This window comes from Artibeus jamaicensis, unplaced genomic scaffold (genome assembly GCF_021234435.1).
Source record: "Artibeus jamaicensis isolate MK-2021 breed Jamaican fruit bat unplaced genomic scaffold, CSHL_Jam_final contig_264, whole genome shotgun sequence".
Classification (NCBI taxonomy): Eukaryota; Metazoa; Chordata; class Mammalia; order Chiroptera; family Phyllostomidae; genus Artibeus; species Artibeus jamaicensis.
The window spans coordinates 1,866,097-1,881,576 of NW_026521576.1; the positions used below are offsets into that span (position 1 = coordinate 1,866,097).

The 15,480-nt window shown below is 44.9% G+C and overlaps 1 protein-coding gene across 1 annotated transcript; it reads right to left on the reverse strand.

The window, feature by feature from the left end:
* Positions 1–8,389: 8,389 nt before the first annotated feature.
* LOC119035632 (NUT family member 2G-like) lies at positions 8,390–14,953 on the reverse strand. The gene is made up of 7 exons (XM_037127021.2): positions 14,938–14,953; positions 12,224–12,941; positions 11,745–11,873; positions 11,113–11,252; positions 10,355–10,638; positions 9,842–9,958; positions 8,390–9,166 (listed from the first exon to the last, which is right to left on the reverse strand). Exons 1-7 carry the CDS (start codon positions 14,951–14,953, stop codon positions 8,390–8,392), a joined length of 2,181 nt encoding a protein of 726 aa, XP_036982916.2.
* Between the last annotated feature and the right edge of the window lie 527 nt (positions 14,954–15,480).

A 15,480-nucleotide genomic window follows, 5' to 3' on the forward strand; every position in this document is an offset into this window, starting at 1 on the left:
ATTTCAAGAAATGATGGACAATAGTCCAATTATAGAATGGACAAGACTTAAAATTAGTCAGTTACCAAGGAGGTTATCCAAATGGATGGTAAACATATGAAAAGGTACTCAACACCATTTTTCCCTAGGGAAAGGCAAAAACCCACAGTGACCACCATGACATGCCTACCAGTATGGCTGAAATAAAAAGAGGCCACTGTACTAAGTGCTGGTGAGTATGTAAAACAACTGCATCTCACATATGGGGGAAATGAAACTACTTTGACCTACTTTGGGAAACTCTTTGACAGTTTCTGATAAAAATTAAACACATGTATGTCCTGTGATCCAGCAACTGGCTACCAGGTATACACTTAAGAAACAAGAGTGTATATTCCCTCGAAAACTTATTTGACAATACTCACAGAAGCTTTACTTATTGTAACTAAAAGCTGAAAACAACTGAAAAATCCATCAACAGGAGAGTAAATAAACCGGTTCTCTAAATGGAGTAAAATACAAAAATAAGAACTACTGATACATACAAAAGCAGTATGGGTTAATCTCAAAAGCATATGGGAAGCAAAAGATGCCTAATAGGAAAAAGTATACACCGTATGTTTTTATTACTTGAAGTTTAAGAACAAGCAAACTAATCAATATATGGAGTGTTCAGAATGATGACTGCTTTTGACGGGGGGTATAGTGAATGTTGACTGGGGTGAGGTGTAGAGAGATGGAAATATCCTACGGCTTGATCTGGGTTGTAGTTACATTGGTGAAAACAATTGTTGAAATTCATGAAACTATACTATTAAGTTTTGTATGTTTTATTTCATGTAAATGAAATCTCAATAAAAAAATGAATTTTGCCCAGACATAACCATATTCTTATATTTATCTTCATTTTTTAGATTGGTATTCTATTCTATTTTATTCATTTTAATTTTTTAAAATAATTTTATTTAGTTATTTATCAAGTACAGTTTTTTGTCTATTTCTCCCATCCCAGCCTCCCCCGCCCCTTGCTCCCCACCTACCTCCCATTTCCACCCCCCTTAGTTCTCGTCCCTGGTCCCTTCCTATTTGTTCCTCCAAATCCCTCCCCTTTTTTCCCCTTAACTTCCCTTCCTTCTCCCCTCTGGTCTCTGTCCCCTTGTTCTCTATTTCAGTATCTTTGTTTTGTTTTGTTTTTTTCTGCTTGCTTGTTTGTTTTGTTGTTTAGCTTCCTATTAAAGGTCAGATCATATGGTATTTGTCTTTCAGCACCTGGCCTATTTCACTCAGCATAATGCTTTCCAGTTCCATCCATGTTGTTGCAAAAGGTATTAGCTCCTTCTTTCTCTCTGCTGCATAGAATTCCATTGTGTATAAGTACCATAGTTTTTTGATCCATTCATTTACTGATGGGCACCTAGGTTGCTTCCAGCTCTTGGCTATTGTAAATTGTGCTGCTATGAACATTGTGGTGCATAGGTTCTTTGAAATTGATGTTCTAGGATTCTTAAGATATAATCCTAGCAGTGGAATTGCTGGGTCAAAAGGCAGATCCATTTTTAGTTTTCTGAGAAAATTGCATACTGTTTCCCATTGCAGTTGCATCAGTCTGCAATCCCACCAACAGTGCACTAGGGTTCCCTTCTCTCTGAACCTCTCCAACACTTGTTTTTTGCTTTGTTTATGATGGCCATTCTGACAGGTATAAAGTGGTATCTCATTGTGGTTTTAATTTGCATCTCTCAAGCTAGCAAAATTGAGCATCTTTCCATGTGTCTCTGGATACTCTGTATGTCCTCCTTGGAGATGTGTCTGTTCAAGTCCTTTGCCCATGTTTTAATTGGATTGCTTTTCTTCTTAGAGTGGAGTCATGTAAGTCCTTTATATATTTTGGAGATTAAACCCTTGTCAGAGGTATCATTGGCAAATATGTTTTACAACATGATTGGTTCTCTTTTTATTTTAATACTGTTTTCCTTATCTTTTAGGAAGCATTTAATTTTGATGAGATTCCATTTGTTTATTCTTTTCTTTATGTCCCTTGTTCTAGGGGACATATCAGTGAAAATATTGCTATGTGAAATATCTGAGATTTTTCTGATTATGTTCTCCTCTAGGACTTTAATGGTGTCATGGCCACCTTGAATTTATTTTTGTGTTTGGTTTAAGGTGCTACTTGTGTTTAATTTTCGTGCATGTAGCTGTCCAGTTCTCCCAACACCGTTTGTTGAAGAGGCTATCTTTACTCCATTTTATGTTACTGCCCCCTTTGTCAAATATTAATTGACTGTAGAGAGTTGGGTTGATTTCTGGGTTCTCTGTTCTGTTCCATTGGTCTATGTGCCTGTTTTTATACCAGTACCAGGCTGTTTTGATTACAGTGGCCTTGTAATACAGTTTGATATCAGGTATTGTGATCCCCCCTACTTTGTTCTTCTTTCTCAAAAGAGCAGCTGCTATTCGGGCTTGTTTATGGTTCCATATAAATTTTCGAAGTGTTTGTTCTATGTCTGTGAAAAATGCCATTGGTACTTTAATAGGTATTGCATTGAATCTGTATATTGCTTTGGGTAGTATGGATATTTTGATGATGTTAATTCTTCCAATCCATGAACAAGGTATATGTTTTCATTTATTTGTGTCTTCCTTGATTTTGTTCTTCAGGGCTGTGTAGTTTTCTGCATACAGGTTTTTTACCTCCTTGGTTAGGTTTCTTCCCAGATATTTTATTTTTCTTTTTGCTATATCGAATGGGATTTTTTTCTTTATTCCTGCTTCTGCTGATTCACTGTTGGTATACAAAAATGCCTTTGATTTCTGGATATTGACTTTGTAACCAGCTGTTTTGCCAAACTCATTAATTAGTTTGAGCAGTTTTTGGGTAGAGTCTATAGGATTTTCCATGTACACTATCATGTCATCTGCAAACAGTGACAGTTTTGCTTCCTCCTTTCCTATTTGAATGCTTTTTATTTCCTTTTCTTGCCTGATCGCTGTGGCTAAAACTTCCAATACTATATTGAATAGAAGTGGTGAAAGTGGACAACCTTGTCTTGTTCCTGATCTTAGTGGAAAAGCTTTTAGTTTTTTCCCATTGAGTATGATATTGGATGTAGGTCTCTCATATATGGCCTTTATTATTTTGAGAAATGCTCCCTGTATTCCCACTTTGCTGAGTGTTTTTATCATAAATGGGTGTTGTACCTTATTGAAAGCTTTTTCCGCATCTATTGATATGATCATGTGATTTTTGTCTTTGCTTTTGTTTATGTGATGTATTACATTTACTGATTTGTGAATATTGAATCATCCTTGCATCCCTGGGATGAATCTCACTTGGTCATGGTGTATAATCTTTTTGATATATTGTTCGATGCAATTTGCCAATATTTTTTTGAGGATTTTAGCATCTATGTTCATCAGCAATATTGGCCTGAAGTTTTCTTTCTTTGTTGTGTCTCTATCTGGTTTTGGAATTAAGATGATGCTGGCTTCATAAAAAGAATTTGGGAGTTTTCCATCCTTCTGGATTTTTTGGAATAGTCTCTGGAGAATAGGGGTTAGCTCTTCCTTAAATGCTTTGTAGAATTCTCCTGTGAAACCATCTGGTCCTGGGCTTTTGTGTGATGGGAGTTTTTTGATTACTGCTTCAATTTCTTTTGCTGTTATTGGTGTATTTAGATTTTCTGCTTCTTTTTCACTGAGTTTTGGAAGATTGTATTTTTCTAGAAATGTGTCCATTTCCCCTAGGTTTTCAAATTTCTTGGCATACAGTTCCTCATAGTAATTTCTTACAATCCCTTCTATTTCTGTGGTATCAGTTGTAATCTCTCCTCTTTCATTTCTGATTGTGTTTATTTGTGTCCTCTCTCTTCTTTTCTTGATGAGCCTACTTAAAGGCGTGTCTATTTTGTTTATCTTCTCAAAGAACCAACTCCTGGATTCATTGATCCTTAAAATTGTGCTTTTAGTTTCTATGTCATTTAATTCTGCTCTAATCTTGGTTATTTCCTTCCTTCTGCTTGCTCTGGGCTGTCTTTGTTGTTGTTCCTCGAGTTCTTGCAAGCGTAGGGTTAGGTTGTTTGTTTGAAATGTTTCTATATTCTTTAGGTAGGCCTGTATTGCTATAAACTTCCCTCTCAGGACTGCCTTCGCTGTGTCCCATAAGTTTTGGGTTATTTTGAGATCATTTTCATTTGTTTCCAGAAATGTTTTGATTTCTTCCCTAATTTCATTCTTGACCCATTCATTGTTTAATAGCATACCATTCAGTCTCCATGTTTTTGGGTGCTTTGGGTTTTTGTCTTTGGGGTCGGTTTCTAATTTCAGTCCCTTGTAGTCAGAGAAGATGCTTGGTATAATTTCAATTTTCTTGAATTTTTTGAGGCTCGTTTTGTGTCCTATCATGTGGTCTATCTTTGAAAATGTTCCATGTGCATTTGAAAAGAATGTGTATTTAGCTTCTTTGGGATGAAGGGCTCTATATATATCAGTTAAGTCCATTTCATCTAGGGTGTTGTTTAATGCCACAATATCTTTGTTGATCATTTGTTTGGAGGATCTGTCCATTTTTGATAGTGGGGTGTTAAAATCCCCTACTATAATTGTGTTGCTGTCAATATCTTTCTTGAAGTCCTCTAAGATTTTCCTTATATATTTGGGTGCCCCTATGTTTGGTGCATATATGTTTAAAATGTTAATGTCTTCTTGGTGGATTCTTCCCTTGAGTATAATGAAATGACCTTCTGGGTCTCTCTTTATGGCCTTTTTTTTGAAGTCTATTTTGTCTGATATGAGAATTGCTACCCCAGCTTTTTTTTCTTGTCCATTTGCTTGGAAAACTTGTTTCCAGCCTTTCACTTTTACTCCGTGATGGTCTTTTGTCCTGAGGTGGGTCTCTTGTAGGCAGCATATGTGTGGGTCATGCTTTCTTATCCATTGAGCTATTCTGTGTCTTTTGATTGGAGCATTTAATCCATTTACGTTTAAGGTTATTATTGATAGGTACTTATTCATTACCATTTTTGTACCTGTGTTCCTCTCTGTCTCCCTCTTATCCTTCCTTCCCTTAGAGCAGTCCTTTTAGTATTTCTTGTAGAGCTGGTTTGGTGGAGGCATATTCTTTTAGACTTCTTTTGTCTTGGAAGCTCTTTATTTGGCCATCTATCTTGATTGAGAGCCTTGCTGGGTAAAGTAGCCTTGGTTGTAGGCCTCTGGTTCTCATTACTTGGAAGATTTCTTGCCATTCTCTTCTTGCTTGAAGTGTTTCCATTGAGAAGTCAGTAGCTAACCTTATTGGGGCTCCCTTGTATGTTATTTCTTTTTTCTCCCTTTCTGCCTTTAAGATTCTCTGTTTGTCTTGGAATTTTGCCATTTTGATGATGATGTGTCTTGAAGTGGGCCTCCTTGGGTTCCTCTTGGTTGGGACTCTCTGTGATTCCTGGATTTGTGAGACTTTTTCTCTTATCAAATTAGGGAAATTTTGTCTCATTATTCATTCAAAGATATTTTCTGTCCCTTGTTCTTCTTCTCCTTCTGGTATTCCTATTATTCGGATATTATTACATTTCATATTGTCTTGCATTTCTCTTAATCCCTCTTCATTCTTTCTGAGCCTCTTTTCATTTTCTTGCTCTTTCTGTGAGATGCTTTCTACCTTGTACTCCAACTCACTAATCCTATCCTCTGCTTCATCTATCCTACTTCTGAAACTTTCTACTGTGTACTTCAATTCGGAAATTGTATTCTTCATTTCCTCTTGTCTCTTGCTGATAGTTTCCATTTCCTTTTTGATGTTGCTGTAGTTTGCAGAGAGATCATTATAGTTCCCCTGTAGTTTCTGGTAGTTCACTGTGAGCTCTTTGAACTTCGTAATAACCAGTGCTTTGAATTCACTGTCTGATAGTTGATCAGCCTTTATTTCATCTAACATTCTTTCTGAAGTTTCTGTTTTTTCTTTCATTTGGGGATTGTTTCTTTGTCTTCCCATTGTTTGAGACTCTTCTTGTTAGTCTCTGCTTCTAAAATTGATCTGTTCTGAAACCCTGGTTTTATGGTGTACACTTCTGTGGTATGATCCTTGTGAAGTTCAGTGGTGCAGACTCCTTGAAGTTTCTTGATGTTCTTCGTCTCCACCTACACTCACGCTGGTCCTCACGCTGGTCCCTGCGTTGGTCGCCTACCACTGCTGAATGTCCCGGCTCTAGTAGCCGCCTCCTCAAGCACCCAGGCCCGTTACTACGGCAGTGGCACGGAGGCTGGGAATGTCTCGGCTCCCGAATCTGGCTCTCTCTGCCACCCAGGGCTGTCACAGGGGTTTGGAGTGTCCTGGTTTCTGTACCTGACTTCCCAGAGTCTAGTTCTGTCTCTATGGCAGTGGTACGGAGGCTTAGAATGTCCCAACTCCCATACCTGATTCCCCAGTGTCCAGTCCCGTCGCTATGGCAGCAGCACAGGGGTTGAGAACATCCCAGTTCCCGTAGAGGGCTCCTCTGCTCCCCAGGGCTGTCTCAGGTGTTTGGAGTGTCCTGGCTTCCATACCTGACTCCCCGGCATCCAGTTCCATCGCTATGGCAGGTGCACAGGATCTGTGAACGTCCTGGCTCCCGTAGCTGGCTCCTCAGGGCCCAGGCCTGTCTCTATGGCGGCGTCACAGGGGCCTTTGGTGTCCCAGCCCCTGCAACTGACCCTTCCTTTGCCCAGGCCGGTAGCTATGGCATCGGCACAAGGGCCGAGATTGTCCCCGCTCCGGTTCCTGACTCCTCTGTCTCCCAGGACCATCACAGGGGCTTGGAGTGTCCAGCTTCCGTACCTGACTCCCTGGCTCCCAGGCCTGTTGCTCTGGCGGCAGCACAGGGGCTGCGTGAGACCCAGCTCTACTAGCTGACTCTGCCGCCGTCTGGTGTTTCAGCGTCGGTCACAATCTCTTGTCTTTTAATTTCATAAATGCTGGGTAACCGATGGTTTATTGTCCTGTTTCTCTATAGATCTGCCAGGATTTTCACCCATGAGTACAGGAGCTAGCATCAGCTCCATCTTACTCCGTCGCCATCTTCCCTGCATCCTCCTTGTTGATTTTTGTCTGGAAGATCTATCCACTGATGTCAATGGGGTGTTAAGTTTACCTATAATCACCGTATTACTGTTGATGTTTCCTTTTATGTTTGTCAGTGTTTGCTTTATATATAGGTGCTCCTACATTGGGTATATAAATGTTTACAAGGCTTATATCCTCTTGTTGGGTTGATTCCTTCAACATTATGAAATGCTTTTCTTTGCCTTTTATTCTACCCTTTTAAAAGCCTATTTTGTCAAATATAGATTTTGATATACCAGCTTTGTTTTTGGTTTGTATTTGCATAAACTATCATTTTTCTTTCCTTTAATTCCAGTTTCTGTGTGTCTTTTAATTTAAAGTGTTTCTCTTATAGATAGCATATGTATGAGTCTTATTTTCTTATCCATTCAGTCACCCTGTGTCTTTTGTTGGAGCATTTAAACCATTTACATTTAAGGTGATTATTGATAGGTATAGAGTTATTGCCATTGTATATAAATATATGTGATTATGATATATATTTGTGATAATATCATAAACCTGCATATATTATTATATATAATATATGACATATATGTATGATTTATTCAATTATTTTATCCTCAATAGTTCTTATAAAACTGGTTTGTGGTGATGAACTTTTTAAGGTTTTTCTTATCTGGGGAATTTTTGAAATTTCTCCTTTGATTCCAATTAACAGTCTTGCTGGGTAGAGTAGTTTTGGTAGAGCTGAGGATTTTCAAGTATTTTTATAAAACTGCTTCCTGGAGGGAGAGAGAAACTTTCTAAAGACAAGAAATGACTTCAGTTATTGTATAAAACTGGTTAATGGTCAATAGGGTTGAATGTTTTGAAAGAAGTTCTCAATTTTTAGGGTTTAGAGCACAAATAATAATGGGAGGCCACAAGAAGCTTCTCATCCAATTCGGCCTTGGGAGTAGGAGTGATGGGATAGGTCTCTGGATATTAGAGAGCTGTGTGTTCTCAGGGGGAATTAGAAAGGGTCATTGTCTACTTGGACAGAGGAACTAGATGTTCATCTGTTAATCCATAGTGCCAGTGATCTCCCACAACCTTTCTTTCTGTCAAGTTTGTTCTCCCAGGGGCAGCTTAGACCTGAGTAAGGAGACAGTGGCTACCAGAGCATTTCTCAACAAAACCATCTTTATTCATAATTTATACAAATCCCCCAAAGGGACTGTTCCTACCCCACCAGACCCAACCCTACCCTAATGATCCTGTCCTCCCTCCCTAATTCCCATGTTAGTAGAATAGTCAAGATTAACTTTGAGATGGGGAGGAGCCCATGGCTCCTCTGACAAACAGATGGAAGTGGGAGGGACACCCCACTGCTCCCTACTCAGTGTAATGCCGCTTACTACTCCTCTCTGTGACAGACTGGCCATGCTTTCTCTTTTGAGGCTGTGAGGAGCAAACCATCTCCAGAGCCAATACTGGCTTCCCAGAGACACTGAGGTTGGATCCTGGAATAGGGATCTTTTTAGCATGGGCTGGGTCCTCACCTAGAGCATTTCCAGACTTGGAAGCTGCAGGGGGAACTCGGCTGAGGCCTAGTGTCTGAAAGAACTGGGACTGGGCAGGTCCCCGGGGTCCCCAACCTCCAGGGCAGGCAAGGCCTGAGGAAGGAACAGGACTCAGAGAGAGACCAGAGGGTAGTAGGCTTTCAGGAGAGGTCCAGAGGAAGGCCAGGCTGGGGAGGTCCTCCTCATTTTCTCTGGACCTGTCCATTGGCCTATGTGTATCCCTAACAGGAGAGGCCTCCCTGGGAATGAATGCATCCCTGGGTCCCAGGCCAGAGTAAGTATGCCCATGACCCTGGGGAGGAGAGGGGTGAGCCTGGAGTGCTGGGTACTCCTGATGTCCTGAAGAAACAGCAAAGGCTTTGGGCCTGGACAGATGGGCTTCTGTTTGACCGTGCCTTTGATGATCCTTGAAGTTCGTCTCTGGTGGGCAGGCTTTGTCACTGACCCCCAGCTGGGGGCGGTCACATCTCTGGGCATCTTGGCCAACCACAGACTCAGAGGGACCTGAGTCCAACAGTGGTGCATGGTGACTTGGGGGTAGCTGCACACCCTCCTCTCCCTTCAAGGCCAGGAGTCGCTTCTCTACCAGCTGTGAGGAAGAGGGGGACAGTGAATGGCTCTGCACAAGTAAATAAGAGGAGGGAGAGCGTGGGTAATGGGACAGTGGCATTGGGGGGGAGGAAGAAAGGGGGTGACACATTGACTTGAATCCAAAACAGACATGTGGGTCTCCTGCCATCCTCCTCTGCCATGTTCTCAGTTTTGTATCCCTCCCTCCTCTTCTGGGATCCCCACCCTCTCTTTCCTATCACACTCTTCTTTCTATTGTCCTCTCCTTGTCATCCTGCCCTACACCCAGCCCAGAGCTTACCCCTTGGCATGCCTTGCTTACAGACAGGGATGGGCTAGACTGAGTCATGTGCACTCCTGTTCTGGGTTGTTCCCTGTCTGGTTTACCTGGATGCTCCTCCCATAGCTCACCTGGCGTCCCCCCATCATTGATCTCCCTGGAATCCCCCCTTGCCTGACTCAGACTTGGTCCCTCCTCTAACTTACTTGGAGTCCCTCCCTTCCATGGCTCACCTGGTGTCTCCCCACCCACAATCTACCTGGAGTATCTCCTTCCCTGACTCACCCAGGGTCCCTCCCTCCACTGTCCTACCTCGGGTCTCTCCCTCCTTTACTTCATCCAGGGTCCTTTTTTCCCATGTCTCACCTGGAGGCCCCCTCTATCTTCTTAAGTTCCCTTTGTCCCCTGGCTCACCTGGGCAGGAGTGAGTCCTTCTTCCTGTTCCAACTCTTCAGTTAGGCCCAAGAGATCCAGCTGTACTTTTGGGAAAATCAATTGTTCCATGAACTGGGGGTGAATGACTCCCTCCACCTAGGAGAAAAGGAAGAGCCTGTGAGCACCCTTAGTAGGGAGTAAACTATGAGTCAGCAGGACCTGGAAGAAAAGTAGAAAAGCAAAGACCCACCACATCCTTGTGCACAAAGTGGGTGTTTTACACTGTCGTGCTCATCAACTACACATACATGAGCACATAAGCATAGAAACACAAGGGCACACCCACATATGGAAACAGCATGTACACAAATGTGTATACTGCACACATAGATGCACACATGCACACATAGATACACACTCACACCCAAGCATGCACTCAGTTCAGGAACAAATAATAGAGCTTAATCCCATTGGTCTGGGCAGAACTCAGGTCTAGGTACTAGAGTGCCACCCTCTGGAATCTTGTAGACTCCAGAACTCCAATCAGCCTACCTTGGTGACGAAGTCTTCCTGGGAGCAAAGCTCCTCAATGTAGCTCAGGAGACCAAGGTCTGGGTAGTTCTCATCCTCTTTCTGCTGCAACTCCTTTCCATCCTCTTTGCATTCTTCACCTGGCTGTCCTGTGGCAGAGTGGGCAGACCCTAGCAGCTCGTCCATGATGTCCATGTACTCTTTCACTGCCTCAGGAGGAATCTCATTTGGTGTCTCAGTCTCCAGGGTCCTCTGGTGTCTGTGGGCTTGCTGGGCCCTGGGTATGGTTTTCCTGAGAACAGGTGCTAGGGCAGAGATGGAAGAGGGGAAAACGTGAGGAGCTAAAGCTTCTAGCTCCTGAACATGTGATGGTGAAAGCAGTGTTTGGGAGGAATTAACATGAGTGTGGCTGGGTCAGGACCACCTAAAACCATGTGACCACATGAGGGGAGAGGAGAGGGGAGAATCCAAGAGTCATGTGTAAGGACATGTGGAGTCACTGACTTTCCAAGCTCCCCCTGCCCCACCGCCCCATTCCAGCCTGCTTCTGAGCAGACTTTATGTTGGGTTCTTTGACAGGGAGGTGGGAGAGGTGTTATGAAAGTTGACCAGGTCCAGATGCCATGGTGACAAAAAATAACTGAGGCCCTGGATGTCATAGCTATTCATTTAGAAGACCAAATTCCTCTTGAGGGAAAAGGACCATGTGGGAACAGTTGGCCTGCCCTAGGGCTCTGTTGCCTTTGGCCAGGGGCTCCTTTGAAAATGTGCTGCCATACCTGCCTGTGGGTCCACCACTGGGGCTGGGGGCCCCTGGGGATCAGGTCTTGGTGGAACTGGAGGAGGTGGGCCCTGTGCCCCCTTCATCAACTGCAACTTCTGAATCTGCATCTCATCCTCTGCTTCAAATTCCATGAACCTGGGGGTGTGGGTCAGGAAAACACAGGCAGCACTGAGAAGGAAGCCACCCAGAGCCCAGCAAAGGCAGCAACTGATGGAGGGATGGAGAGCAAGTGTTTTGTGGCTGTCAGGGGTCTGGGCCACTGAGGAGGCAGGAGGATGGCTGGTAGAGCACATTCTCTGCACAGCCCCTCTGGCTGGAGTCTGACCCCACTGGTTGGGCATATTCACCCCAGCCTGTCCTGAGCCTTCACGTGGAGCCAAGGATGGGTGAAGATTAAAGGAGGGTGGAGCTCTGGGGGGTAGATAGGACAGAAGAACCCATGCTCTGAAGGTGAGGAAGAGGCTTCCAGAGGGAAGGGCCTCTGGGCTGCAGGAACCCTGTGCCAACTGACAACATTCTGTCTGATGAGCACCACCACAGCTGGATCCTGCCCTGTAGTTAGCGCTGCCTTCCATAACTCAGTCAGCCCATTCCCCACAGTGGTTGGGACCCAGAACCCGTACTCACTTTTCTGCCATCTCATAATAGATCATCCGGTCATAGTTGCTTTTGTGCTGCCATTCCTGCATGGCCCGCCACATTCCCTCCTCCAATGTCATGGTGGGCCTCAGGCGGGACAGAGACCGGAGCACTGGGCTGTAATACCTCAGGGTCAGTCACAGTCTACCCACCTAACTCACCCAGCTTTGTGCAGCACACGTTCCCACCTCCCACCCAACATGAGTGCCAGCCAGTGAGACAGGAAGCATCTGTGTGTGCAAGGACAAGTCTTCCCAGCTCCTGTTGTTACTGCTGCACATTTGCAACAGGCCATGAACCTAAACTTACTTGAAGCTGACCATCCACTCTCAACCTACAGCTGAGACTCCACCCTCAGACCTTCCTTCCTGTACCCCAGGATAAGCCAGCCTGTATGTCCATCCCACATTCCTCTGTTATGTGAAAGCCCCAGGTGAGTCCCCTGTGTGCCTCCCCAGAGCACTCACATGAGAAAGCAGGAAAGAGCTTCTGTATCAGGACTCTGGGGAAGGTGCCTCCGGGCCAGGGCCTTGAAGCTCTGCCAGCGTCGGAAGTTTTTGTACACACTGTTGGGGTTACAGGAGTCATCTGGCGAGGCATTGGACTGGGTGGTGGCCAGGCTATTCTCACCGGAAACCCCATGTGGCTGTGGCCCAAGGTTCACTGGGGGTATGATGGGGGCCAGTTGGGCAGCTGGTTGTGGAGCTTGGGGAGAAAGGTCAGGAAACCAGCCCCTCTCATGGGCTTGGGTGCCCCCCATAGCTGAGGCAGGCACAATAGTCTCTACTGAAGAGGCTTGCAAGAATAAGGGTGCAGGACACACAGCACCCCCACAGGGGGCCCCTGGGGCACTGCCATTGAGGGGGGCCTGTGTCAGGACAATGGTCTGAGTCTGGGAGGGCTGTGGTTGTCCTGCTTCTGACCTGACCTGTACAACAATGTTGCAAGCCCCAGTCCCAATAGAACCATGAGCAGCATCCTCTGCCACGAGAGGTGTCCTGGGCAAAGCCAGCAGCACCAGGGGTTGGCCAGGAGGGAATGATGGGGTCATGAGGGGTGGCACATGCTGTTCCCAAAGTGGCTGATGTGCAGGGCCAGTAGTGGATGGGGGAAGGGGCAATGTGATGAAAGGAGTCGTGGAGGCACCAGGGTTCAAGGTCACATCCGCTCCTAACACTGCAGATGCTGTTGAGACAAAGAAAAGTGGTGAATGTAGTAGGAGAATGAGCAAACATGAGTGATCTGGTCTAGGTCCCCTTTAGCCACTGGGGAATCAGCGATGTGAGGACCATTTGAATGGGGCTAACTGTAGAGTTTGCAAACACACTCAAGTCACTGTCATGCTCTGAACTCCAGTTGAGAATTATTCCACTGGAGAGCTTGCTCCTCATTGCCCAATGATCCCTGACCACTGTCTGCAGAGAAAAAACAGCCGTCAGTAGCACTGACTCAGAGAGCTATGGATTCCCTGGCACCCAATCCTGCCAGCCTGAGAGACTGTCCCCCAAGACATGGCAGTGGGCAGGAATCTGCTCTGAGGGAAACACACTAGGCAGACACAGTAGTGGTAGAGGCCTTCTCCAAGGTAAGTTCAGGCACCCTAAGGGTTTTATGAAGAGGTCCTATCTCCCCCTCAGTCTTCCTTTTCCTCAATATAAATCACTCTCTTTCTTTCCTGGACTTGCACATCAATATAAAAGCACTTGAGCAATATCTCTCCACAGGAAGACACCAGGAAACCTATATAACCCTTTCACACACCAGTTCAGCATGCACATGCATGTGAGAACCAACAACAGCAAACAGTTAACATGGGCCAGATTCTGCCACTGCTGCCCCTGCACTCAGACTAATGACCAGCCTCAAGAGCTCTGTTCCCAGGAGAGGGGTCTGTGAAGTAGGCATTGTGTCCCTTAGATTCTGTCATTTCACAGCTAGCAATGACTGCAGAGAGTTAGAAAAGGGCTGAGGAATGTGGAGCAATGGGGATGTCAGTGGAAGTTTCCAGAAACTTCCATAGCTGCTGTCATATTAGATAGTCATGGAACTGCAGACTGTGGTCCCTCCCCTTCCAACTCCAAAATATAGAAAATGAAAACACAGTAAGAACCAGGTGTGAGCCAGGTGTCAGTGCAACAATGTTGTCTAGAACACATCCCTGTTCAGAGGAATTTATTCAGACCCTGGGAGAACAAGCTACATACCACGTTCTGCAAATTACTCAGGACAGGTGTCCTTGGACATTTACCAATGATACAGAAGATTGTCCTCCTCCTTCTGTGCCACTCCCCTCGCCTCCTTTAAAAATGAATCTACTTCACAGGCATTCCCCAGGAAAAACCAATCATGGTCCATGTATGTCTTCTGTTTCTGACTCAGTGACGTGGACTATAGCAAACCCCTCATCTCAAAAGCACAAAACAAAGCAGAGGGTGTGCTGTGAAATACATGATGAGAAGAAGCAGGTCTGAAGAACTGAGTTGCCACAGAGAGGTAGCTATTCAGGACAAGTCATGGAACTGAGCCCCATTTTGATGGAAGTTACCCAGCTGCCCTGTCTGCATGGAATCCAAGACAACAAGCAGCTCCATGGGCTGAGGAGAAGTGAACTCTGGGTGAAGGAGAGGAGAAGCTCTGGGCTGGGGAAGTTGGGATACCTTGTAGACTTGGCCACAGACAGTCCCCTGGACAATATTCTGGCTAAGACCACATCATCTCACTGTCCACATTAGCTCTAGTATATTCAGTTCTAATCCCTTAGGAAGATATTGTCGAGCAAGCTGCAGGTACCTGAAGAACAGGACACAGGACTAGGCTTTCCCATGACCCTCCCTGTGCCACCACCATGATACAGTCCATTACAGTGTACACACACGTGTCAAAGTAGTTTGTCTCCCCTCTAGAAAGAATCTGTGTGCCTGCTGCTGTTCTCTCTCCACACCCAGGCATTTTCCCTGAGTCATCCTGATCCACCTCTCAGGAGCCTCCTGTCCAGTGCTGTCACAGGTTTCCAAAGGCTCCCAGCTTCCCCTGCTGACAGGGCCTTGGAAGCCCAGTGCTCTCTCCTTCCTCTACTTGAGTCCAAACAATGTTTCCCCAGAGAAAGGGTCACATATTAACACCAAGTTTTGAGGGACAGCTCAGTCTCTAAAACACATCCCCCTCTAGTCTACAGGCTTACCTCCTGCTGAAGCCATCACTGTAGGCTCAGGTACTGAGCGCCACTGCCTAGTAGCCTCCACAATGAGAAAATTCAAGTCAAGGACCAGAAAGTGACCTGCTCCAACAGATGCTCAGCATCCAGTGAAGGAGGGAAGAGTTTGAATTTAAACAGCAGAATGTAGGGCTCCAGACATTCTGCAGTGGGGGAGGGGCAGAGGGCAGGTGGGCATTGGTGGGTGAGTGGCATTCCATGGAGGGCTCTGGCAGGTCAGCAAGAACCAGAAGTTCCTTTCAGATTTTACTTGGCCACATAATTGGTGTGTGCCTCTTTAGGCAATTTATGCATCATTTTTTAAATTGACAGTACAAAGATTTTATTTGATGCGCCTTTTATTTCAGTTCTTGATCTATCAACCTAGTTTTGGGTCCCCCAACCTGCTTCCACATGTTATGTTAATGGGGCTTAACATTTTAAGGTACTGGATTTACTAGGTGTTAAAATTCTACTACACATGAGATGGATGTGAACTTTGAGACAAAACCAAAATTCTCTCCCCCATGT

Bases quoted from the DNA above. Each gene is read 5' to 3' on its own strand.
- LOC119035632 (XM_037127021.2), bottom strand. The intron at 11,253-11,744 runs GTGAGTACGGGT...CCACACCCCCAG, and splicing joins TATTATGAGATGGCAGAAAA to GTTCATGGAATTTGAAGCAG. The intron at 9,959-10,354 runs GTAGGCTGATTG...CTTTTCTCCTAG, and splicing joins AGGAAGACTTCGTCACCAAG to GTGGAGGGAGTCATTCACCC.